We start from the raw sequence: 24,777 nt of genomic DNA, 5'->3' as shown, positions 1-24,777 counted from the left end.
ACTAAACTGCGATAGCGTTTTTTAGTGCAGGGAGCCTATGAGCGTTAGGAGCAGCGTGGGGCATTCAGCACAGCTCCCTGTGCTAAAAACCACTATCACGGTTTAGTAAAAGGGGAGGGAGTATATTTGTCTATTTTGTATAGTTTCTTTCTTTCTTTCTCTCTCTCTGCCCACTCCCCCCAAAAGCAATGTGACATTGCATATTTTAAAGTCATCTGCCTTTACATCTTTGGGGAAAAAACCCCCCAAATATAAATGATAATAAACATTTTCTCTGCTTACAGTGTGCTTTGTGTTTTCTAAAATTTTATTGTTGGTAGATCATTTTGACCCGGTCATTTTAAAAGTAGCTCGCAAGCCAAAAAAGTGTGGGCACCCCTGCATTAGGGTATTCAGTATGTAGTGCATGCTCAATGGAAAGTTCTGAACGCGTTTTTTTGCATGACGCAGTCCATGGTAAAACTCTACCCCATCCCAAATGGTGATATAGATACTTTTAAGTCTCCTGTGTTTGATGCAGTGGTCTCGGCTATCGCGCACAGACATACCGTACCAGTTGAAGGCGGTTCAGCTCTGAGAGACCCTCAGGACCGTAAAATGGAGGCTCTGCTAAAACAAAGTTTTGATGTGGCTGACCTGGCTGTCGAGGCAGCGCTTTGTGGCAGTCTAGTGGCCCGGGCTTGTTTCTGGTGGTCTGAGAGAATTAATGAGTCAGCTGGATGGTCCTTAGTGGATCAGGAAGTGGCTAAGATTGAGCTGGGAGCTTCTTATCTCTGATGCCATGTATGATCTTTTGCGTGTCCCAGTCCATGGCTCTTGGAGTAGCTACCCGCCAAACCCTATGGCTTAGGGGTTGGGTTTGTGGATGCAGCATCTAAATCTAAGCTTGAAGTTTCCCTTTCGGGGCTCCTTACTGTTTGGGGAGGAGTTGGATAAACAGGTTCAGGCCTTGAGTGAATCTAAAGTGCCTAGGTTGATTACAGGCATTTTGATCCAAGATGGCCGCACTCACCTTACACCGTGAAGATCCGTCTGAAGGATTTTTTCCTCAATTTTGGTTTCTCCGATTAGAGCAAGAAACTTTTCCTGATTCAATGCCAAAATGTCGCGGCAGGAGCTCCGTCGGAGCTTTGCGGCACCCTGAGGCTGCTTTATTAGGCTTGATGGATATATTCTTAAGGAGGCTACAACAGGAGGACACCTGCTGAAGATGCCCGCAGGGGGCAGAATTGTGGCGGATATTCAGGGCCTAGGTATCACACTAAGCCCTGACCTTAGAACGCCTTCTCTTCAGCTCCCGACCCACAGCTCTCTGAGGCTGGTGCAGGACACACCGAGCTCGGTGGTGTCCCTTCCCCAGGAAGCCTTGGAATCAACTCCGGTGGACTTCGCTTCCTCCTCTATAATTGGGGGAGAGATAGTGAAGGATTTGGCATGGCTATTAACTTCTGAGCAGGAGCAGAACCCTGATGGTGTTTCAAAGGATGAGAGGCAAAAGGGTGAGAAGTTTGTATCTGTGCAATTACAGGCATGTTCCTTTGATAAACCCTCTGAGGTAACCCTTGGCTCATTATGGGACTTAGTAGCGAATTTGGGTAAGACTTTATTCCCTCAAATTCAGTATCTGGGTAGAAGGATAGATAAATAAGAAGAAGATTTGAAAGAATTGAAGGTAGAAATAAGCTTTTTAAAGACATGGATAGACAAAAATGAAAAAGAACTAACAGAGATATGTCAAATTCAGGAGACTATAATTAAAGATAATACAAATATGAGGAGAAAGATAGAGGCATTGGAAAATAATTCTCAGAATAATAACTTATGATTTTTGAATTTCCTCCAGGTGTTTGCAGTGACACCAAGGAAAATGTTAAGAAGATATTTTTTTGTAGTTTTATTAATATCGGAAGATTTAATTCCTCCTTTCTCTCTAGTGTATTATCTACCGATAAAAAGACAACAGAAACAGCAAAGTTCTAATCAGAACGAAGGGCAGTTGGACATTTCAACTATTTTGGAGACCTCTGATAAAGAGGCGGCTAAACCTTCAACACTTGTGGCCTCAGTGACATTTTTGCCAGACAAAACGTGGATTATTAAACTATTCTTCAAAAACAGACATAAAAAAATTTTAGGGTCTAAAATTCAGATATTTCCTGATGTTTCTCGAGATAAACAAAGGCGAAGATGTCGATTTTTTATTTTGAAACTGGGTATTACCCTTATAGGAGGGACTTTTTATTTGAGATATCCCTGTAAATGAATAGTAAGATATCAAGCCACAAAATATGTATTATTTGAACCTTCTCATCTGTCTGCTTACATATCCATGAAACGCCTTGAGGGATTTCAAAATATGAGTTCATAAGATTAGAATTCTCTAGAATTAGGCGTCAGTTGATTTAATTCCTCATTAATGTTCTAGTTTAGTCTAACACTGCCTTTAATTTCTGCTCTAATGTAAATCTTGGATCCTAATTGAGGACGTGAAAATGAATAGTCATAATGTTCTTTATTATATATTTATTTCCTGATTCTTGTTAGACTATGCCAGTCTTTTTTTGTACAAGATTTAATACTTGATTATGAATAATTGAAAATTGATAAATAAAAAAATAATAATAATAAAGTGCCTAGGTTACCAGAGAACCGACCTTGCCAGGTTTCGCGTGGTGGTTCTGCCTGGGGACGCTTTCATGAATTTCAGAGGTACCGCCTTGGCCAAGGTGCAACCTCTTTTTTCCTTCCAGAGGCCATTTCTTTCAATGCATGCAGTCCTTTTGGCGTGCCAACCAGGGTGGGGAGGGGAGTGTCATGACTCCTCCGGGGGTTCCTCCACCGCCCGTCCAGCCCATTGACTTGTTGCAGGTCCTTCCCCCTGGGGTTCCAGTCGGAGCCCGACTGTGGGGGTTTTCACCGGGTGTGGGCTGAGATCTCCACGGATCAGTGGGTCCTGGACATGATTTGGGATGGTCATGCTCTGGAGTTTGCCGACCTTTATCAGATTGTTTCCTCTCCTCCACTTGTCAGGTGACTTGGAAGCAGAGGACTTTTCGCCAGACACTGCTCAGGTTGCTGGACCTCAGAGCGGTAGTCCCAATGCCTCCTCAGGAGATTCGTAGAGGCAGGTCCTCCATTTACTTCGTGATGCCCAAGAAAGAGAGGTCTTTCAGCCCATTTTGGATCTAAGGATGTCAGCAGGGCGCTCCAGTTTCACTCTTTTAGTATGAAAACCCTAATATTAAAAAGAAACAAACAACAAAAAAAACCCCAGTACTTCTGGCAGTCCAGCCTGAAAGATTTCTGACTTTTCTCGACCTGACGGAGGCCTACCTGTGTGTCTCGATTCGGGCCTTCCATCATTGATTCCTTTGCTTTGCGATTTTGGGAGAGCATTTTCAGATTTGTGCGCTTCCCTTGGTCTGGCCACGGCACCGCGGACCTTCACCAAAGTTATGGTGGTGGCAATGGCCTTGCGCAAGGAGGGCATTCTAGTTCACCCCTATCTGGACGAAGATTCATATCAGGTCGTTTCAGGAGAGTTCCTGGGTTACGTCTCAGATTGTGGAGTTCCTGCATTCCCTGGGCTAGGTGGTTGACTGTCCAAAAGCCGGTTGGCTCCCTCTCGGCATTTGGAGAATCTCGGTGTTCTGTTTGACACAAGTTTGGGGAGAGTGTTCCTTCCAGAAGCCAGGGTATACAAGTTGCAGTCACAGATTCATTCCCTGATGGCTTGTCGCTGCCCTTGGGCACATGACTTTCTGCAGGTCTTGGGATCGCTGGTGGTCTCCCTGGAAGTGGTCAGGTGGGCTTGGGCTCTCCTAAATCCGTTTCAGTATGTGCTTTTTCGGCGAGAGTCGCCACAGATTCTCAATCTGGACTCACCTGTTCTTCTTCAGGGGTTAGTTCGTCGCAGCCTGCACTGGTAGCTACAGTCTTCCATTCTAATTCAGAAAGTGAGCCTAGATCAGCCCCAATGGACAGTGCTTCTTACAGATGCTAGTCTCCTCGTTTGGGGGGGGGGGGGTTCAGTACCTCAGTCGCTCGGTTCAGGGCAGCTGATCACCGGTGGAGGCGTCCTGGTCGATCATTGTTTTGGAGACCAGAGCCATTTGGCTATCATTGGTGGACTTCTGGTCCTTGCTGGAGGGCAAGTCAGTTCGAGCTCTCTCAGTCAATGCCTTGGCGGTGGCCTTTGTCAATCGTCCAGGGGCCACCAAGAGTCATCTAGTGGCTCTGGAGACTTCCCTCCTCATGGAATGGGCAGAGGCTCCTCTTCTGGGCATCTTAGCCTCCCACATAGCCGGAGTGGACAATGTCCAGGCGTACTATCTCAGTTGTCATACTCTGGATCCCGGCAAGTGGTGTCTCAGGCTGGAAGCCTTTGAGTTGATTGTTTGGTCCTGGGGTCGGCCGATCATGAACCACATGGCCACATTGAGACATCAAAGTGCCAAGGTTCTTCAGTCGGCGCAGGGATTGCCAGGCTGAGGGGCTGGACACGCTGGTGTAGGCTTGGCCCACAACGGGCCTGTTATGTGTTTTTTCCACCGTGGCCTCTGATGGGCAGAGTTCTTCTTCAGATTGTCTGATATGCAGGCCGCGTGATCTTGTGGCTCCGGTTTGACCCAAGTACCCATGGTACGCAGATCTGGTTCGTCTGCTCATGGCAGATCCTCTCCTGCTGCCTCTGTTGCCCAGTTTTCTATCTCGGGAGTCCCATTCAAATATTTGACTTGGGTCCCTTTTGTCTTACAGCTTGGCTCTTGAACGAGTGTGCCTGAGGAAGTAGGGGGTATTCGGATAAAGTGATTTCCACTCTCTTGGGGTCTCGGTGACTTTCTACCTCTCGAGCTTATGTGCATGTTTGGCGTATCTTTGAGGAGTGGAGATCCGCGTGGAGGGTTGTGCCCTTCCATGCTGCTTTGCCTCACATCTTGGAGTTTCTGCATGATGGCCTGGAGTGCAGCCTCGCCTAGTCCTCTCTTAGGGTACAGCTTGCCATGTTGTCTTCCTTTTGCTGTCTCTTGCATGGTTGGAGGTTGGTCTCTTCTCTGGATGTGATTAGATTCCTGAGAGCTGTGAAATTGCTCTGACCGCCTTTTAGCCCATCAATGAAGAGAACGAGAGGGCACTCACTAAAGTTAGAAGGGAAAAGATTCCGTACAAACGTAAGGAAGTTCTTCATTCAGAGTGGTAGAAAACTGGAATGCTCTTCCAGAGGCAGTTATAGAGTAAAGCACCCTTCAGGGATTCAAGACAAGGTTGGATAAGTTCATACTGGAACAGAACATATGCAAGTAAGGCTAAACTCAAATAAGGCACTGGTCTTTGACCTAAGGGCTGCTGTGTGAGCAGACTGCTGGGCACGATGGACCACTGGTCTGACCCAGCAGTGGCAAATATTATGTTCTTATGGTTGGCGGTTGGTCTCTTCTCCGGATGTGATTAGATTCCTGAGAGCTATGAAATTGCTCCGAACGCCTGTTAGGTCTTCAGTCCCTGCCTGGGACCTCAATCTGGTTCTCACTATGCTTGTTCGTCATCCATTTGAGCCTCTCGGTTCCTGTACATTGAAGTACCTTACTCTTAAGGCGGTCTTCCTGGTGGCCATTACTTCTGCTAGATGCATTTCTGAAGTACAGGCTTTCTCTTGTAGACTGCCTTTCCTGGAATTCTCTCGGGAGTGGGTTGTGCTGCGGCCAGTTCCCTCCTTTCTGCCGAAGATGGTTTCACCTTTTCATATCAACCAGTCCATGGTCCTCCCCGTCTTGGGTAGTCGGGAAGGTTCTTTGGAGCAGAGACAGTTGCGCAAATTGGATGTCCATAGGGTCCTTCACTCTTATGTTCAGTGGACCCAGGAGTTCGGAAATCCGATCATCTTTTTGTCCTCTTAGTGGGTCCTCATAATGGGGATGGTGCTTCCAAAGCTACCATTAAGCGATGGATCAAGGAGGCTATCACTTCAGCATACCTTCTTCAAAAGAAGCATGTTCCGTAATTTCTCAAAGCTCATTCCACTCGAGGTCAGCTTCTTGGGCAGAGTGTTCTCTCGTACATCCGGTGGATATCTGTAAAGCGGTGGTTTGGTCTCTCCATTCCTTTGTGCGACACTACCATGTGGACGTTCAGACGTGTCAGGATGCGGTGTTCGGTGAGCGCGTTCCAGTGGTGGCCCTTTGGTAGTCCCATCCATGACGGGTACTGCTTTGATATGTCCCATCCATTTCTATGCTGGTCTGGAGGGACGCTAAAGAAGGAGAAATTAGGTCCTTAACTGTTAATTTTCTTTCTTTTAGTCCCTCCAGACCAGCACAAAACCCCACACTGTAGTGTTACTCTGTGCTTTTGCAAATAGTATGGCTTCTTTGAGGGTGTTGGTTTTTGGAGAATTACAAAGGCAGCGGTTTTTGGTTCGTCTGGCTTAGTTGGAGAACTGTGGGACTTTTGGGGGAAGGTTCTTGTTTTAATCAGTGTTTTCCTGGTCCGTTTGGACTGGGCTTCTGTCTTCTCCATATGATTATGTAGTTGTTTGTTCTGGAACAAGCCTTGTTTATTTCTGCTTGGCTATTCGTAAAGACTGCTTGTAAGAGGGACTGCACAGCCCACTTGTATTGATGTCAAAAGTTAGTGTCTATCTCCCTCCCTCCCTCCCTCTTACCTTTGCGGCATGTTTTCAGTAACTTGTTCAAAGCCATCGGAGCCTGCAAGCAGTAGCGTGTGTCTGTGAGCGGAAGCTTCTCCTCTGATGTAACCAGAAGTTGCGTCAGAGGAGAAGCTTCCGCCCACAAATGCATACGACTGAACGCATGCGCTGACGGTTTTGAACAAGTTACTCAAAGCGCGCTGCGAAGGTAAGGGGGAGAGAGGGAGATAGATAGATTCGGGTAAGGAGGGAGGGGGATGCGAGCGTTCCTTCCCTTAACTGCGGGTTCAAGGCCATTTACCACTCCACGGGGTGGTGGATGGCCTTGTCCCTGTACCCTCGGTGAGTACTTCCCCCCCCCACCGTTTTGGCAGGTTACCCGTGGCTAGCCGCGGCTAACAGCCACCATGTCATTCTCTATCTCAATCTCCACTTGCTGGCAGAGGAGTGTAAACCCACCCTTTCTGTGTCGGTTTGGAGGGACCAAAAGAAAGAAAATTAGTAAGTAAGGACCTAATTCCTCTTTCCCTTAGAAAATATTGGTGTAATTTTTTTTACTATCTACTGTACAAGTTCGGTGGCTTATTATAAAATTATCCTTTTAATGTAAATCACCTCTTATTTTTTTTTTTTTCTTTTAAGGTTTTTAGTGAACAGATTAGTCCAAAAGACAAGATTTCAAGTCTGCTGAGCCTCATTCAGAAATTGGATCTCTCTTCTGATGAAAGATGGTATGATCTGTTTTGACTGTCTTCCACTCCTATGGCTAGAGGTGCATTGATCACTGAATTGTGGATGGCAGCTTAGCTTGGGACTGCAGCTTAAGTTCATTAGTGTACATCTTGCAAAGAAGCCACAATGATTATGGATGCAAACCCTATACTGCCTTTTCCATTAGCTTTCTTACCTAGTGTTGTTTGCACTAAAATGTAAAAGAACATCCAAACAGACAGAAAATAGCACCAGAAACTTTTCTTGGTTCCATGATGTATTTATGAACCAGGAATTTCCAAAGGCCTCTAGGAAGTTGCACATAGTAACACAGTAAATAGCGGCAGAAGACCTGAACGGTTCATCCAGTTTGCCCATTAGTTATTCTAATTAAAAATACTGTTAAATTAACTTGTCTCTTTGATATTTCTGGGCCATAGACTAAAGTCAAACTGGTATTGTCCTAGGTTCCAACTGCTGAAGTTGCTATCTAAGCTCACTCCAGCCTATCCAACCATCCCGTTATTTGCAAGATATCTATTGTAAAGTCTGGCCAGTAACGTCCTCATGTTTCAAGTTAGTGGAGTTCCCACTGATGCCCTTCCCAGCCCATCCTTCATCGAATTGCCATATATGGGACACAAATCGTATAAGTCTGTCCAATTAGTTCTTTAATTTTTACCATTTGTTTTCTAATCAGAGATTTTCTGTATTTATCCCACACTTTTTTGAATTCCATCACTGTTTTCCTCTACACCACCTCACTCAGGAGGGCATTCCAGGCATCCACCACCTTCTCAGACTCAAACATTCATTGGCAGTGTTAAATATGTGGCACAGTTACACAGGACACAGAATCTTCCTTCTGTTACGTCCCTTTCAGATTTCATACGCTAGGTGTTCAATCCCAACCCGCAATCCAGGAGTTGCAGAAATCCAACACTTTTCTGAGCACATGCTAGAAAACATATCCAGTTACAATTTCTGCAAGAAATCTGTGCAGAAGTCTCTTGCTCTGCTTCTTTTCTTGTTTTTTCGCTCTTTCTTGATGGCTTCAGACGCCTTTCCGATGGTCACCTGTTGGTGGAAAGGACGCAGTCCCACAGTGCCAGACTGCTGCTTCACAGAGAAACTCTGGTGGATCTGTGGAGCCAGCCTGCTGTATGCTACCCTTCCTAAACTCGGGGTCCATTCCCCTGGAAGTTTGCTGGCCCGCTGATCTTGTCACAGGTTTCAAGCTCAGGCTGTATGCATCTGGAGGGAAACTTACCCAGGTTTCAAGGTGCAGGCTGCCTTTCTTGTCCCGACCACGTGGCAAGGATCCGTGGGGCTGGAGGTCATAGTCTGTGGGTACACCTCCATTATTTCCTATGGAAACTTCAGGGGTGGCTGGTTGAACGATTTAAGTCATTTATCCCAGGATAAGCAGGCAGCATATTCTCTACATGTGGGTGATGTCACCAACGAAGCCCCTTAGCAGACGTTTTCGCAAGCAGACTTGCTCGAAGACCTTCAGGCTTACGATTGGCCCGCGCATGCGCGCGTGCCCCTCCCGCCCTGCCTAGGGCAAGCGTCTCCTCAGCGTGTCCTCAGTTCAATGTTTTACATTGAGCCAGAAGCACTTCTCCCTTGCTCCGCGCAATCTCGTTGTCCCTCTTGCACTGCGGCTTTCTTTATTATTTTTGTTTAAGTCGCTGTGCTCGTGTCTTTAAATTCTTTTTATTTTCATTTTTCCAGTTTGTATATTTTTGACCGGGTTCCCCGTCCTCCCTTGGCCGGCTGGCCTCGCGGGGCCATGGTCGTACTTTTTCTTATGTCCCGGCCTCGTTCCGGATTTAAAAACTGTACTCAATGTAACCGGGTTATCTCCATCACCGATCCCCATTGTTGGTGTGTTGAGTGCCTGGGTATAGAGCAGCGCGCTGAGTTGTGTCCCCATTGTGTGACTCTACAACTGCGGGCTCTTCGTCAAAGGGTGTCCAAGATTCTCCAACTCTTTGGCCCCATGGATCCTGCGGGGCAGGCCTCGAGGTCAGCCTTGGCACCCTCATTGGGCGTCTCGGCCTCGAAGTTCTCTGCCTCAGCTCCCTCGATGGGGGCCTCGGCCTCGAAGTCCCCATCGGCCTCGAAGACACCGACTTCGGCCCCTTCTACTATTCCGGGCTCAGGTAAGTCTCCTCTTTCCTCCTCAGATGTGCCGGCAAAGAAGCCTTCCTCTGAGTCTCATGTCAGCGCTGCCTCATCGGCGCCTTCGAGACATCACTAAGCGTGCCTCTTCATGTAGGGAATACTCTTCCTCGAGATCGCCCCCAAAGGAGCGCACTACTGCACCTCCGACCCACCTTCCTTTGGTTTTGGTGCCTGTGTTCGAGGACATGCAGTTTTCCTCGGTGGTGAGCCAACTAGTCCTGATTTCGACGCCTGTGTCCTCGGTCTCGACCCAGTCGCGGTCTGCCCAGCCTGGGCATCCCCTCGTTTCTCGAGGCGTCACCCGCAAGATGCGTCGGGTTCCCTCGAGCGATTCTTCCTCTCCTGAGGTGCCGAGGACTTTTTGGGGGTCCCGGCCTGGGGCCTGTGTTTCCCCCTCTACTGGGGCGAGGCTTGCCTCTTCTAAAAGGTCTTCCCCGCCCTGTCGGGACAGGTCTCCGACCTTGAGACCGTCTACACACACGCTTGTCCTCGAATTGGACTCTAGTGTTTGTTCCCCATCGAGAAGCTTTCCGGCTTCTAAGGGGCCTTCTTTGAAGCCTGTTGGGGATTTTTCCTATACCCCGTCTTCTCCAAAGCTTTCTCAGCGATTTATTTGGATTCCGGGGTCTTCCCCGGTCTATTTGGCGTGGGACCGTTCTTCGACACCCCTTACGCACCTTAGTTGAACCTCTTCGGTCTCCCATTCACATGACTCTTAGGCTCTGGCTTACTATTCCAGGGAGGTTTCTCCCTCGTTCTCGGCTGTGCCCCGCTCTCGATCAGAGTCTCCTCCGGAGGATGAATCCTCTTCTTGGACCTCCTCCTTTTCTCGTTTCATCTCTGACATGGGCAGAGCTCTGAACTTGGATCTTCAGTCCGACTCCCGCTTTACCCAGGAATACCTGGCGGAACTGGGAGTTGACAATATGCCTTGTGAGGCACTTCACCTTCCATTGCATCAGGTCCTTCGGCAGACGTTTCTCCGGAACCTGGAGACACCATATGCTGTCACTGCTATCCCCTCCAAGTTGAAGTCCCGTTAAAGGGTTTGAGGGTGCTCAGCTTTCCCACCAATCCTTGGTGGTTGAGTCTTCCTTGAAGAAGTCTAATCCCTCGAAGGTCTATGCTGGCAGGGAGGGCCGTACGATGGACAAATTTGGTCGCCGTCTTTATCAGAACTCGATGATGGCGAACCGTGTCCTTAACTAGAATTTCTTCTTCACGTCTTACCTCCGGTTCTGTATTGATGCCCTCTGCTCGTTCCGGGAGGTCATGCCAGAGCCTCGGTGTTAGGAGTTTCAGGCCTCTTACGATGCCTTTGAATTATCCTCGAGAGTCAAGCCTTTGCGATCGCTATGCGTCACCTCGCTTGGCTCCAGCTTGTGGATATGGATCCGAATCTACAGGATCGTCTTGCCAATCTCCCGTGTGTGGGTCATGAGTTCTTAAAGCCCATCGAGGCAGCCACGAAGCGCCTCTCGGACTACGAGCGGTCCTTTGCATCTCTGGTGAAACTTAAACCTAAGGCCAGGGGTGTCCAACCTGCGGCCCCGTGAAGTATTTTGTGCAGCCCTGGTAGAGGGCAATGCAGTGTTTTCCTCTGCTGTCCCCGGGTGTTTACCATCTTGCCAGCTCCCTCCTCTGTCTAGCTGCAGCTTTTGTGCCTTTGTGCAACCCCAGAAACATTTTTTTCAGCCAATGCGGCCCAGGGAAGCCAAAAGGTTGGACACCCCTGCCTAAGGCCTTTCCAACTCGCCAATATAAAATTCCTCTATGGAGGTATCCACAGAAATCCACTCCTGCTTTCTCTAGGCCTCTTTTGAAATGGCCTCTGCAGCAGCAACAGCAACTCTACCTAAAACTCAGCCGTCGGCCCCGGCGAAGACCGGGCCGTCTTTTTGACAATTTCAGTCCGAGCCTTCGGGCTCCCTTCCTCATGAAGCCTTCCCCCTTCCCCATCGGGGGTTGTCTCCATCATTTCTATGCCCAGTGGGAAAATCTTACCACCGACAGTTGGGTGCTGTCTATCATCAAGGAGGGGTACTCCCTCCACTTCAGTCACGTATCCCCGGACCTGCCTCCAAGAGAGTTTCCTTCTGCTCAGTCTCACCTTTCTCTCCTTCTCAGGCCCTTCTTCGCCTTCGGGCGGTCGAGGAGGTTCCCAAGGAACAGTGGAACTCCGGATTTTAATCCCGGTACTTTCTGGTACCCAAGAAGACGGGGGATCTGCACCGATCCTGGACCTCCGTGCTCTGAACAAGTTTCTGGTGCAGGAACGGTTCAGAATGCTTACCCTTCCCATGTTGTATCCCCTCTTGGATGCGGAGGACTGGCTGTGCTCTCTGGACCTCAAGGAGGAGTACACGCACATTCCGATACACCTGGCCTCTCACCGGTATTTGAGATTCCGGGTGGGGGATCTTCATCTCCAGTATCGTATTCTTCCCTTCGGCCTGGTGGCCTCTCCGAGGGTCTTCACGAAATGTCTGGTTGTGGTAGCTGCAGCCCTGTGCTCCGTGGCCTGCAGGTGTTTCCCTACCTCGACGACTGGTTAACATAGTAACATAGTAACATAGTAAATGACGGCAGATAAAGACCCGAATGGTCCATCCAGTCTGCCCAACCTGATTCAATTAAAATTTTTTAATTTTTTCTTCTTAGCTATTTCTGGGCAAGAATCCAAAGCTTTACCCTGTACTGTGCTTGGGTTCCAACTGCCAAAATCTCTGTTAAGACTTACTCCAGTCCATCTACACCCTCCCAGCCATTGAAGCCGTCCCCAGCCCATCCTCCACCAAACGGCCATATACAGACACAGACCATGCAAATCTGCCCAGTACTGGCCTTAGTTCAATATTTAATATTATTTTCTGATTCTAAATCCTCTGTGTTCATCCCATGCTTCTTTGAACTCAGTCACAGTTTTACTCTCCACCACCTCTCTTGGGAGCGCATTCCAGGCATTCACTACCCTCTCCGTAAAGTAGAATTTGCTAACATTGCCCCTGAATCTACCACCCCATAACCTCAAATTATGTCCTCTGGTTTTACCATTTTCCTTTCTCTGGAAAAGATTTTGTTCTACGTTAATACCCTTCAAGTATTTGAATGTCTGAATCATATCTCCCCTGTCTCTCCTTTCCTCTAAGGTATACATATTCAGGGCTTCCAGTCTCTCCTCATACGTCTTCTGGCACGAGCCTCCTATCATTTTCGTCACGACAATGCGTCGAGAGAGAGGATCTCGAACCTGGTTCCACTGGGACGCCAGAGTCCATCAAGGAATATGGAGGTGAAGTCCGGCAAAAGGTATCACGTGAACTGTGGAGGCCAAGTGACCCCTGAGTACCATTATGAGCTGAGCTGGCGCTGAGTGCAGATGGGTCAACATTTTGCACAAACGGATAAGGGCCTCCTGACGAAGCCGAGGCAAGAAGGAGCTGAGATGTACCGTGTCCAGGACCGCTCTGATGAACTCGAGAGACTGGGACGGGCAGAGGTGGGACTTGGGAAAGTTCACCTCGAAGCCGAGACTCTGGAGGAGCAAGATTGTCTGTTCCGTCGTTCGCAAGACTTCATTGCGAGAGGACACCTTGATATGAAGAAAATCATTAAAAACAAGAGAAAAAGGAAGCCGATATGGTTCTCCAACCTAGTGGCTGAGAAAATAAAGGCGAAAGAGTTGGCGTTCGTGAAATATAAATCAACCCAAGAAGAGGAGAGCAGAAAAGACTACAGGGTGAAACTGAAAGAAGCCAAGAGAGATACATCTAGCGAAAGCACAGGCGGAAGAACAAATGGCTAAAAATGTAAAAAAGGGAGACAAAAATTTTTTCAGATATATTAGTGAAAGGAGGAAGATGAAAAATGGAATTGCTAGGCTAAAAGATGCTGGGAACCAATATGTGGAAAGTGATGAGGAGAAAGCAAATGTGCTAAACAAATACTTCTGTTCTGTGTTCACAGAAGAAAATCCTGGAGAAGGACCGAGATTGTCTAGCAAAGTTACACGAGAAAATGGAGTAGATTCTGCGCCGTTCACAGAGGAGGGTGTTTATGAGCAACTTGAAAAACTGAAGGTGGACAAAGCGATGGGACCAGATGGGATCCATCCCAGGATACTAAGGGAGCTCAGAGAGGTTCTGGCGAGTCCTATTAAAGACTTGTTCAACAAATCTCTGGAGACGGGAGTGATTCCTGGGGATTGGAGGAGAGCGGATGTGGTCCCTATTCATAAAAGTGGTCACAGGGATGAAGCAGGAAACTACAGGCCGGTAAGCCTCACTTCAATTGTTGGTAAAATAATGGAAATTTTGCTGAAAGAAAGTATAGTGTACTTCTTTGAATCTAATGGGTTACAAGATCCGAGGCAACATGGCTTTACAAAAGGTAAATCGTTCCAAACGAACCTGATTGAATTTTTTGATTGGGTGACCAGAGAGCTGGATCGAGGACATATGCTAGATGTAATTTACTTGGATTTCAGCAAAGCCTTTGATACAGTTCCTCATAGGAGGCTGTTGAACAAACTTGAAGGGCTGAAGTTAGGACTCAAAGTGGTGAACTGGCCAGAGGGTGGTGGTTAATGGAAGTCGCTCAAAGGAAGGAAAGGTGAGTAGTGGAGTCCCTCAGGGATCAGTGCTGGGGCCAATCCTGTTCAATATGTTTGTGAGTGGCATTGCTGAAGGGTTAGAAGGAAAAGTGTGCCTTTTTGCAGATGATACCAAGATTTGTAACAGAGTAGACACCGAAGAGGGAGTGGAAAATATGAAAAAGGATCTGCAAAAGTTAGAGGAATGGTCTAATGCCTGGCAACTAAAATTCAATGCAAAGAAATGCAGAGTAATGCATTTGGGGATTAATAATAGGAAGGAACCTTATATGCTGGGAGGAGAGAAGCTGATATGCACGGATGGGGAGAGGGACCTTGGGGTGATAGTGTCCGAAGATCTAAAGGCAAAAAAACAGTGTGATAAGGCAGTGGCTGCTGCCAAAAGGATGTTGGGCTGTATAAAGAGAGGCGTAGTCAGTAGAAGGAAGAAGGTGTTGATGCCCCTGAACAGGTCATTGGTAAGGCCCCACTTGGAGTATTGTGTTCAGTTTTGGAGACCGTATCTGGCGAAGGACGTAAGAAGACTTGAGGCGGTCCAGAGGTGGTGGATGCTCTCTTCCAATCTTTCCTGAGGTTTTCTGTTCCAAGCTCCTCCTCTGCAGAAGGTCCTCACGACAGACTCATCTACCTATTCTTGGGGGGCTCATCTGGACGGTCTGCGCACCCAGGGACTTTGATCCCGTGCCGACCGCCTTTGTCACATCAATCTTCTGGAGCTTCGAGTGCTTTTCCTCGCTCTAAAAGCCTTTTGTCATCTACTTCGCGACCGGGTGGTGCTAGTTCGCACGGACAACCAGGTCGCCATGTATTATATCAACAAACAGGGGGGCACGGGGTCCAGGTCCCTGTTCCAGGAGGTGATGCGGCTCTGGGATTGAGCCATCAGCTGCATCATATTCGTGCTGATTTCATTCAGGGCCAGCGGAACTGTCTGGCGGACAGGTTGAGTCATCTTCTGCAGCCTCATAAATGGTCTCTCCACTCCGTGACCCTGCACCAGATTTTTGATCGTTGGGGGACTCCGGACGTTGATCTGTTCGTGTCCCCCTTCAATCACAAGATGCCCCGCTTCTGCTCCAGGGTTTACACCCCTTTCAGGTTCGAGGCGGATGCCTTCCTTTTGGATTGGACAAATGCGTTCCTGTATGCGTTCCCTCCATTCCCTCTAATTCTGAAGACTCTCGTCCATCTCAAGTCTTCGCATGACACCATGATTCTGATAGCTACTCGGTGGCCCCGACAACCTTGGTTCTCCCTTCTGTTGCAACTTAGTTCCAGGGAGCCTCTTCCTCTGCCTGTTTTTCCTTCTCTGCTTACGCAGAGTCAGGGTTCTCTGCTCCATCCCAACCTTCAGTGTCTACACTTAACGGCTTGGTTCCTCAAGACTTAATTTCCACATTCCAGCTCTCCCAGCCTGTCCTGGATTTCCTGGAAGCGTCTCGGAAGGAGTCCACTCACCAGTGTTACCATCAGAAATGGACCCGCTTTTCTTCCTGGTGGGCTACTCGACAGCTGGAGCCAATGTCTGCCTCCTTGTCTGCTGTCCTGGATTATCTGCTTTACTTATCTGGCGCTGGACTCCAGTCCTCTTCGGTTCGAGCCACCTTAGTGGCATTGCTGCTTTTCATCAGCTGATTGACGGGAAGCCTATCTCTGTTCATCCTGTGGTTTTTTTCCATGTTCATCCGCCCCTTAAACCTCCTCTGGTGGTTTGGGATCGAAATGTGGTCCTTGCACATTTGATGAAACATTTGAGTCACTAGCATGGGCTCACTTGAAGTATCTTACTTGAAAGGTTGTGTTCCTTATTACTCTCACTTCTGCCCGTCGGGTCAGTGAGCTTCAAGCCTTTGTTGTGGACCCACCTTTCACTGTCTTCCATCATGATAAGGTGGTCCTCCGCACCCATCCTAAGTTCTTGCCCAAGATTGTTTCTGATTTTCACATCAACCAATCCATTGTTTTTCCTGTGTTTTTTCCGAAGCTCCATTCTCACCCTGGTGAGGCAGCTCTGCATTCTCTTGATTGTAAGCGTGCGCTTGCCTTCTACTTGAGGTGCACCGCTTCTCACCGTAGTGCTCCCCAGCTGTTCATCTCTTTCGATCCCAATCGCTTGGTTCGCTCTATTTCTAAGCGGACCATTTGTAACTGGTTGGCCGCTTGTATCTCTTTCTGTTACCCCCAGACTGGTCTCTCCCTGCCGGGTTGAGTCACGGGCCACAAGGTCAGAGCGATGGCGGTGTCTGTTGCTTTTCTCCGCTCGACTCCCATTGAGGAAATCTGTAAAGCTGCCACTTGGTCCTCAGTTCATACATTCACCTCACATTACTGTCTGGATGTTTTCTCCAGGCGTGATGGCCGCTTTCGCCAGTCTGTTTTGCAGCATCTGTTCTCCTGAATTGTCAACTTTCCCTCCATCCCATTGTAGTTAGCTTGGAGGTCACCCAAATGTAGTGAATATGCTGCCTGCTTGTCCTGGGATAAAGTACAGTTACTTACCGTAACAGGTGTAATCCAGGGACAGCAGGCAGATATTCTCACAACCCACCCACTTCCCCGTGGTTGGCTTCTTTGCTTGCTATCTGAACTGAGGACACGCTGAGGAGATGTATGCCTAGGCAGGGCGGGAGGGGCACGCGCGCATATGCGGGCCAATCGCAAGCCTGAAGGTCTTCGAGCAAGTCTGCTTGCGAAAACGTCCGCTGGGGGGCTCCATTGGTGATGTCACCCACATGTAGAGAATATCTGCCTGCTGTCCCTGGATAACACCTGTTACGGTAAGTAACTGTGCTTTTTCACAATTTCTTTGGCTAGAGTTCAGGTTCCCTACCTTACCCAGACCCCAAATCGCTATTTATTTTCGGGTTTTATTTATTTTTGCTGTTTTTGGTGCAAATATGCTGGTGGCAGCCATTGTGGATTTTAAACAATATTTTTTTCCAAGTTTTATTTCTGCCTCAATACCCCCCTTTCCCGATTTGCTTAAAAATCATTTGGGTTGGACTCCCCAGCCCCTAATCTGCTGGATGTGTGCATTGATTGTGCCGGATTGACGCTAGATCCGTGACCGTGTACCACATGCCTTAGTGGTCTGGGGGAGGGGGCGGGAGCTTCGGACTTCACCTCCTCTAGGGACCTGGCCTAGGTCTGTGACTTCAGAAAAATTCTCACTCAGATTCTGTTCTGGAGTCTGGCGTAAAATGCCTGTGTTCTGAGTCTGGGGATTTTTTTGGCACGGCACATGTGCCTCAACAGAGCCCTGCCATGGTTACTGGGTGTAACTTTCAAACACATTTTATTTGGCTTCTTGGAAAGTGTATTCTTCAGTCCCCGCTCATTTGACGCAGATGGCGGGTGTGTCAGGTCTTTCTCAGCCTGTTGTGCTGGTAGCAGAACTTCCTGTTCAGGAGCCCTCTTGTCCGACTGGCAGACCTCGATTATAGTTGCCATTCAGATATTAGGCCTCTTCTGTCTCCTAACACTGCTTCTATATTGGATAGGGCTTATTACTGTTGTCAGGATTAGTCATCTTGGCTACCCTGAGAGTCCAGATTTGAGTGTTGATTTTCTAGCTACAAAATTTTAAGCGAGGTTCTGTGCATCTTTTTATTGCTGCTATTCTGAAAGAGCTTTATTTGGATTCTCCACCTTCTACTTCTCAGGCTTCGGTCAGGAACCGTTCTCATGTGCCTTTTTCTATCCCATATCCAGCTCTTTGGTCTGGTTACAGAACAGTGTGATACCCCAGATAGCTCTTTCAGAGCTTCATCCTTCAATGTGGCACCACCCTCACAATGGAAAAATCCACTGAAGTCCTCAGCTGTATAATGGATGATACCATCACGATGGAACCAAAAATCTCAAATCTTTGGGAAAAGACCATCTACACATTGAGACAACTATGACTCACTAGGCCATACTTTTATCCACAAAAGGGGGAAAGAAAATCCAACGTAGTCTGCAGTGAAACGACAGCAAGCAGAAAACAACAAACATACTGCAGATAATGTACAAGATGCAGGCGTTTATTAATAAAAATGCAGTAACATATACAACCTTATAGCCAACCAAGGGACCCGACACGGTCCGTGTTTCGGATAACATGCCTTCCTCAGGGGTCCTAATGAATGTAAGCATAAATACTAAGATAATGTTGTGAATAGAAAAAAGTGAGACAAACAAATGATAATGTGACAAAGGTGATGGTGTCATACAAGAACTTATTGAAGAATATACAGATAATATCCGGTGTTTCTAAGTGTGATCAAAATATATAGTGATATAATACAAAAGGATTAACCATGCAAAAACATGTGATGAATAGAGTGCCACTAAATGAAAACTAGAAATTAAGTGATGTCAACATTGAGATACGTGACATACGGAAGAAAACAATCACATACAAATGGAATGGTGATGAGATGAGAAGTCGAACAGACCAACAGAAATAATAATCAAAATCTTAATAACCGGAGGTGATGCTACAAAATGGAAAAGAGACAGTGATAGAATACCAGCATATAAATAACAAGAGCTAGAAAACATACCATGGTGGTTAAGGTATAAAGCAAACCGCATAAAAGATAACAAACTGATGAAAATAAAAATGATAAAACATGAAATCAATTGGAGCATCGATCTGGGAACATTAAAAATAGAACTGAAAAAGTTATAATGTCTAATATGTACAGTAGCTGTCTCATACTGATATTTGTTTGAACATAGGATATAAAGGAAAACATATGGTATCCATTTGCATAAAGTAAGACATTTATAATGCTAATACATAATATGAAAGGGGACAGATTCAATACAAATGCCAGGAAGTTCTTCTTTACCCAACGTGTGGTGGACACTTGGAATGTGCTTCCAGAGGACGTTATAGGGCAGAATACAGTACTGGGATTTAAGAGAGGATTGGACATTTTTCTGCTGGAAAAGGGAATAGAAGGGTATAAATAGAGGATTACTGCTCAGATCCTGGACCTGTTGGGCCGCCGCGTGAGCGGACTGCTGGGCAAGATGGATCTCAGGTCTGACCCAGCAGAGGCATTGCTTATGTTCTTATGTTCTTATGCACTTCTCAAAAGGTTCTAATAGATACTATGACTACAACTTTAAATTACAGGTTGTCCAAATACAAAATGAACTGGTAAAAATGCATTTTGCGCCTAACAATTGATAAAACCTTAACAAAAGTGTAATATTAAAATATATTGCTGTATGGTAATGTCAAAGGATTATTAAAAAACACTTTATTAGAAGACAATGTTAAACAACAATATAAAGAAACAATGTTAAAAACAATATTAAAAAAATATATTAGGAGATAGAATATCTAAAAAATAATATAATAATAATAATAATTTTATTTCTTGTATACCGCCATCAGAGATTGTGTTTCTGATACTTTGAAATATTTGAGATCCATGACTATTTCACTATTTGTGTTCGTGGTTATTGATACGTCAGCAGAGATGGCTCCGATTATTATCTCACGTGCACCACTCTCTCTTTTCCTTTTTTTAATATATTTCCCCATATAAGGCTTTTTGCCTGCTACACCTCCCTCTACAGTTTTATTATACTTTTTCATTATAATTTCCCCATATCAGGACCCCAGCCTGCTACTTTCCATTCAGTTGTTTGTGGTATTTCCCTCTGTTTGTTGTTTTCATACTTTTATCTACACCACTTTGCACTGATTGTCCAGACGATGGTCCTGCCTCAACTGGACTATTACAATTCCGTCTACTCGGGCATCAACACCACACTAATCCACAAACTTCAACTCACCCAGAACACAGCAGTAAGACTGATTTCCAACCTAAAGAAATATGATTCAATCTCGACCTTCCTCAAACAACTACACTGGCTTCCAATATCATCCCGGATAAACTTCAAAATATCATGTATCCTACACAACATATTGCATAGAAACTCGGCTGCTCCCCTTATACAGATATTCTCAGCGACCTGATCCACATCCAGAAAAATCCTTAACAGAATTCAACTGAATCTACCGGCCATAAGGAACCTTCAATATAAGCAAATTTTCAACTCCATGCTAACCTATCTGGGAGTAAAGACCTGCAAAGATCTCCCAGAAACTATCAGAAAGGAGGGTTCTTCCGAAAAAAACTGAAAACTTACCTCTTTGAGATTTAATTAATATCTATCTATTCTCCTTTCCTTCTATATGTCCCCTTCCCCCTTATTCTCCCCTTTCCCTCCCTGTTTACTCTTCAGACGCCTAGAGCTTGTATAGGCTTGTGCGACTTACAAATAGAAGATTAGATTAGATTCGAATGCAATGTCTAAGCTTTATCCCCTGGCTCCTGCTTCCCTCCAGCCCACTGGGACTGCCAAAAAAGCTTCCTGCCTACGCAGGACTGTTTGGGCTGACTCTGCCCGTTCCAGCGTCGGATTCTTCTTCAGCCCTTTGAGGACCGCTGAAAGTCTTTCCCCCAGCGACTTTTCCAAGGCAGAGGTAGGAGGAAGCTTTCCTTCATCTTGTCTCTCCTTCCTCCGCCCGGTGCCGCTCAAGCAGGAGGGCTCTGCCTCTGCTCTCTTAGAGCCCCTGCTTCCCTCCAGCCCACCGGGACCGCAGAAAAAGCTTCCTGCCTACGTAGGACTGTTCGGGCTGACTCTGCCCGTTCCAGCGTCGGACTCACTTCAGCATCGAATTCTTATATCACAGAGACCTAAAACAGAAATGTCGAGCCCTGGAGCGCAAATGGAAAAAATCTAAATCCCCTACAGACAGACAGTCCTGGAGAGTCAATATTAAGTTGTACAATACAGCACTAAGAAAAGCAAGGAAGAACTTCTACGGTGACAAAATATCCAGATCCAACAACCAGAGTAGTACGCTATTCAACATCTGGCACTCCTTAACTTCCAAAAAAGACTCCACCTTGCTCCCCTCCTCTCCCTCAGCCGAGGTTCTGGCAAAATTCTTCAACGACAAGGTCACTACCTTGAGATGCTCCTTCCCACCTGCAGTCTCCTACAACTCTCTGGTACCCATCGTCTCCAATTCTACCCTAACGGTCCCCAACCCTATCCCAGTGGACAGATCCTGGACTACCTTTGAGCATGTATCTGAATCCGTGGTCCTCAAACTCTGCCTCAAACTGAAATCCTGCAGTTGTTCCTTGGGACTCATTCCCCTCCTACCTATATGAGAAAATCCCCGTACAGGCCATCTCATCTATTACCAAACTCATAAACTCCGCCCTACATTCGGGCCTTTTTTCCCCAGAAATGGGTCACATTGCCTTGACCCCATTATTGAAAAAAATCTGACCTAGACCCTTCCACACCATCCAGCTATCACCCAATAGCAAATATCCCTCTCCTAACCAAGATGCTAGAGTCCATCATATCTACCCAACTCTCATCATATTTAGAGAGATTCGCTATTCTCCTTCCTTACCAATATGGCTTTCGTCCCAACTTCAGCACCGAATCCCTATTATCCTCCTTAATCAACAACTTCATTCTCGTAATAAGTTCACCGTCCTCCTACAATTCGACCTCTCCGCTGCTTTTGTCGTTGTCCATCATGATATTCTAGTTTACCAACTCTCTGAGATAGGCATTAACTCCACAGTCCTAGACTGTTTCTCAAAATTCCTACGTTCTCGTTCTTACACTGTCAACATGAATGGCACCTCATCCCCCCCCCCCTGGAAACTGATATGTGGAGTCTCGCAAGGCTCATCTCTATCTCCTATCCTCTATCTCACCTCTATCTCCTTTTCAGCATCTATATGTCCTCCCTAAAACTCCTCCATCTATCCCCCCTAGAAACAATTTACACTTACGCTGATGACATCCTCGTCCTCCTCGAGACCGACTCGAACCTCACCAACCTCCCTGAGAACATATCCTCCTGTATAATGTACCTCCAATCCTGGGCCCACACTGTGCAAATGAAACTGAATGAGTCCAAAACAAAACTACTTGGGCTCGGCCCAAAACTTGACCAACTACCCATCTCCATCCCACTGCCCTCTGGCTCCACTCTGCAGCTTGAGTTCTCAAGCAAGGTCCTGGGCATCATCATTGACTCTACATTGTCCTTCAACGACCACCTCAATTCCTTAGTAAAAAAATGCTTTTTCAGCCTCCACATGCTGAGGAAAGTAAGATCCTGTTTCCATCAAAAACACTTTTCTGTCCTTGTCCAATCCATCATCCTTTTCAGATTGGATTATTGCAACTCTATCTACTTAAGCCTAACTAAGAAAAACCTTCACAGACTTCAGCGGATTCAGACCATGTCTCTCCGCTCTTGTCCAAGCTTCACTGGCTTCCGATAATCGCCAGGGTCCACTTTAAATGCGCCTGTCTAGCTTTCAAAATTCTTCACGGCATCCTCCCTCCCTTTATCCCACTTTCTTGGAACTCCCCAAACCCTATTACCACCAGACCCACCCACAAATTAAAACTATCCTTCCCCTCATTAAAAGGCATTTCTTATGCAGGAAAACTAGGGACCTCCCTACCCTTCAGAATCACTGAGCTCTGGAACAACCTTACCTCCCCTCTTCGGAACCTGAGCTCTCTCCAACTTTTCTGCAAGCATCTGAAAACCTGATTATTCTCAAAAATGTGATACTTACTCCGTCTCTGGCATACTAAGCCCTTTAAATATTCTTCTTATTCTGACCTTTAATCTTCATTGTAGTTCCTTTCTATCCCAATTCCTGTAAACTGTGCCGAGCTCTACGTCCGTGGAGAGGATGCGGTATACAAACCTAAGGTTTAGTTTAATTAGTTTAGTTTAACCTTGGGTAGATTCCGCCGTGGCACAGGTTATCCAGCCCACAGCCCTCTCTAGTGTTAGGAGAGTGATGCTTAAGGACTCTCATAATAATTTATTTTCTTGTATACCGCCCCACCGATAGTTCTAAGCGGTTCACAACAGAAAACTCTCGGTGGGGCAGTATACAAGAAAATAAATTATTATTATTAAAAATTATTATGAGAGTCCTTAAGCATCACTCCCCCAACACTAGAGAGGGCTATGCGCTGGATAACCTGTGCCATGGCGGAATCTACCTGAGGTTGTTCAAAAACCTTCTGAAAATCAGGAGCCAGGGGTGAATATTGTGTTGGGGGGAACCCTTTTTGTAGTGGTGTCTTTAGGTATCAAAGCAGCGGTGGCTGCTTCCTTTATGGTGTAAGCCTGTCATGCCAGGCTGTGCAGTGCGTCCTCTGTGGAGGTGCATGTCTGTCCTCCGCTGGTAATGGATGGTGTGGATTATGTGACGGCCACCCTTTATGATCTCATTCGAGTTCTTAGTAAAGCCTCTGATTATGCAGTGTCTGTGCACCAGATTCTTTGGATTTGTCTTGTGAGTGGGGACGTTGCCTCTACAAGCAGACTTCCTGTCCGTTTCTTTTTGGTAAAGATCTAGATGACCTTATCTCCGGTGTTGCCGAGTGCTGCACTAAGTCTCTCCATGTGTAGAAGTTTCGCTGGTCGTCGGGAGGGGATCGTCGTGCTTTCTTTCATCCCGCAGGTGTCATCAGGGATCCGCAGGTTCTTCCTCCCAGAGATATTCCCAGGGCTATGCCCTCGTTGCAACAGTTCCAATTCCAGGCACCCTCAGGTTCCTGTGTAGCGGCTGCACCTAAAAAGCCCCGATGCTGCCAGGAGTCAGGCGGGGCTTCCTCATATCAGAGGCTGACTTCTCAGTTTTATCAGGAGTGGTCTTGACTTTCATCGGATCCATGGGTGCTGGCCATCATTCGGGAGGGGCACAGGTTAGAAACATAGAAACATGATGACAGATAAAGGCCAAATGGCCCATCTAGTCTGTCCATCCGCAGTAACCATTATCTCTTTCTCTTAAGAGATCCCATGTTCCTATCCCACGCCTTCTTGAATTCAGACACAGTCTCTGTCTCCACCACTTCTTCCGGGAGACTGTTCCATGCATCTATCAATCTTTCTGTAAAAAAAATATTTTCTTAGATTACTCTGGAGCCTATCACCTCTTAACTTCATCCTATGCCCTTTTTTGTCTGCCTCCAGATTTGTTTCTGGACTCTGGAAGGTCATAAGAACATAAGAAATGCCTTCACCGGATCATACCCCTGGTCCATCTAGTCCGGCGACCCGCACACGCGGAGGCCAATCCAGGTGTTCCCTGCTGAAGACCTTGTTTAACCGTATCCCTCAATGTGTTTTGCAAGAAGGTGTGCATCCAACTTGCCCTTGAATCCTGGAATGGTGGTCTCCTACACAACCTCCTCCGGGAGAGCATTCCATGCGTCCACCACTCGCTGTGTGAAACAGAACTTCCTGATATTTGTCCTGGACCTGTTGCCCCTCAGTTTCAGTCCATGACCCCTTGTCCGAGTCACATTTGACAATGTGAATAACGATGTTTCTTGCTCTATTTTGTCAAATCCTTTTAGTATTTTGAAAGTCTCTATCATATCCCTTCGCAGCCTTCTCTTTTCGAGGGTGAACAATCCCAGTTTTCCAAGGCATTCTTTGTAGCTCAAAATCTCGATGCCTTTTACTAGCTTCGTGGCTCGCCTCTGCACCCTCTCCAGCAGGGTTATATCCTTCTTTAGGTAGGGAGACCAGTGTTGGATA

At 46.7% G+C, this 24,777-nt stretch overlaps 1 protein-coding gene across 1 annotated transcript in view; it reads left to right on the top strand.

Moving 5' to 3' along the window:
• Window positions 1–24,777, top strand: part of HEATR1 (HEAT repeat containing 1) — a 693,629-nt gene that overhangs the window by 275,359 nt on the left and 393,493 nt on the right. Inside the window, exon 14 of the mRNA XM_033935556.1 lies at window positions 7,289–7,377. Coding sequence (XP_033791447.1) covers window positions 7,289–7,377 — 89 coding nt within the window. The remainder of the gene's footprint in view (window positions 1–7,288; window positions 7,378–24,777) is intronic.

This window comes from Geotrypetes seraphini, chromosome 3 (assembly GCF_902459505.1).
Source record: "Geotrypetes seraphini chromosome 3, aGeoSer1.1, whole genome shotgun sequence".
Lineage (NCBI taxonomy): Eukaryota > Metazoa > Chordata > Amphibia > Gymnophiona > Dermophiidae > Geotrypetes > Geotrypetes seraphini.
This window is presented reverse-complemented; position numbering and strand designations above follow the sequence as displayed.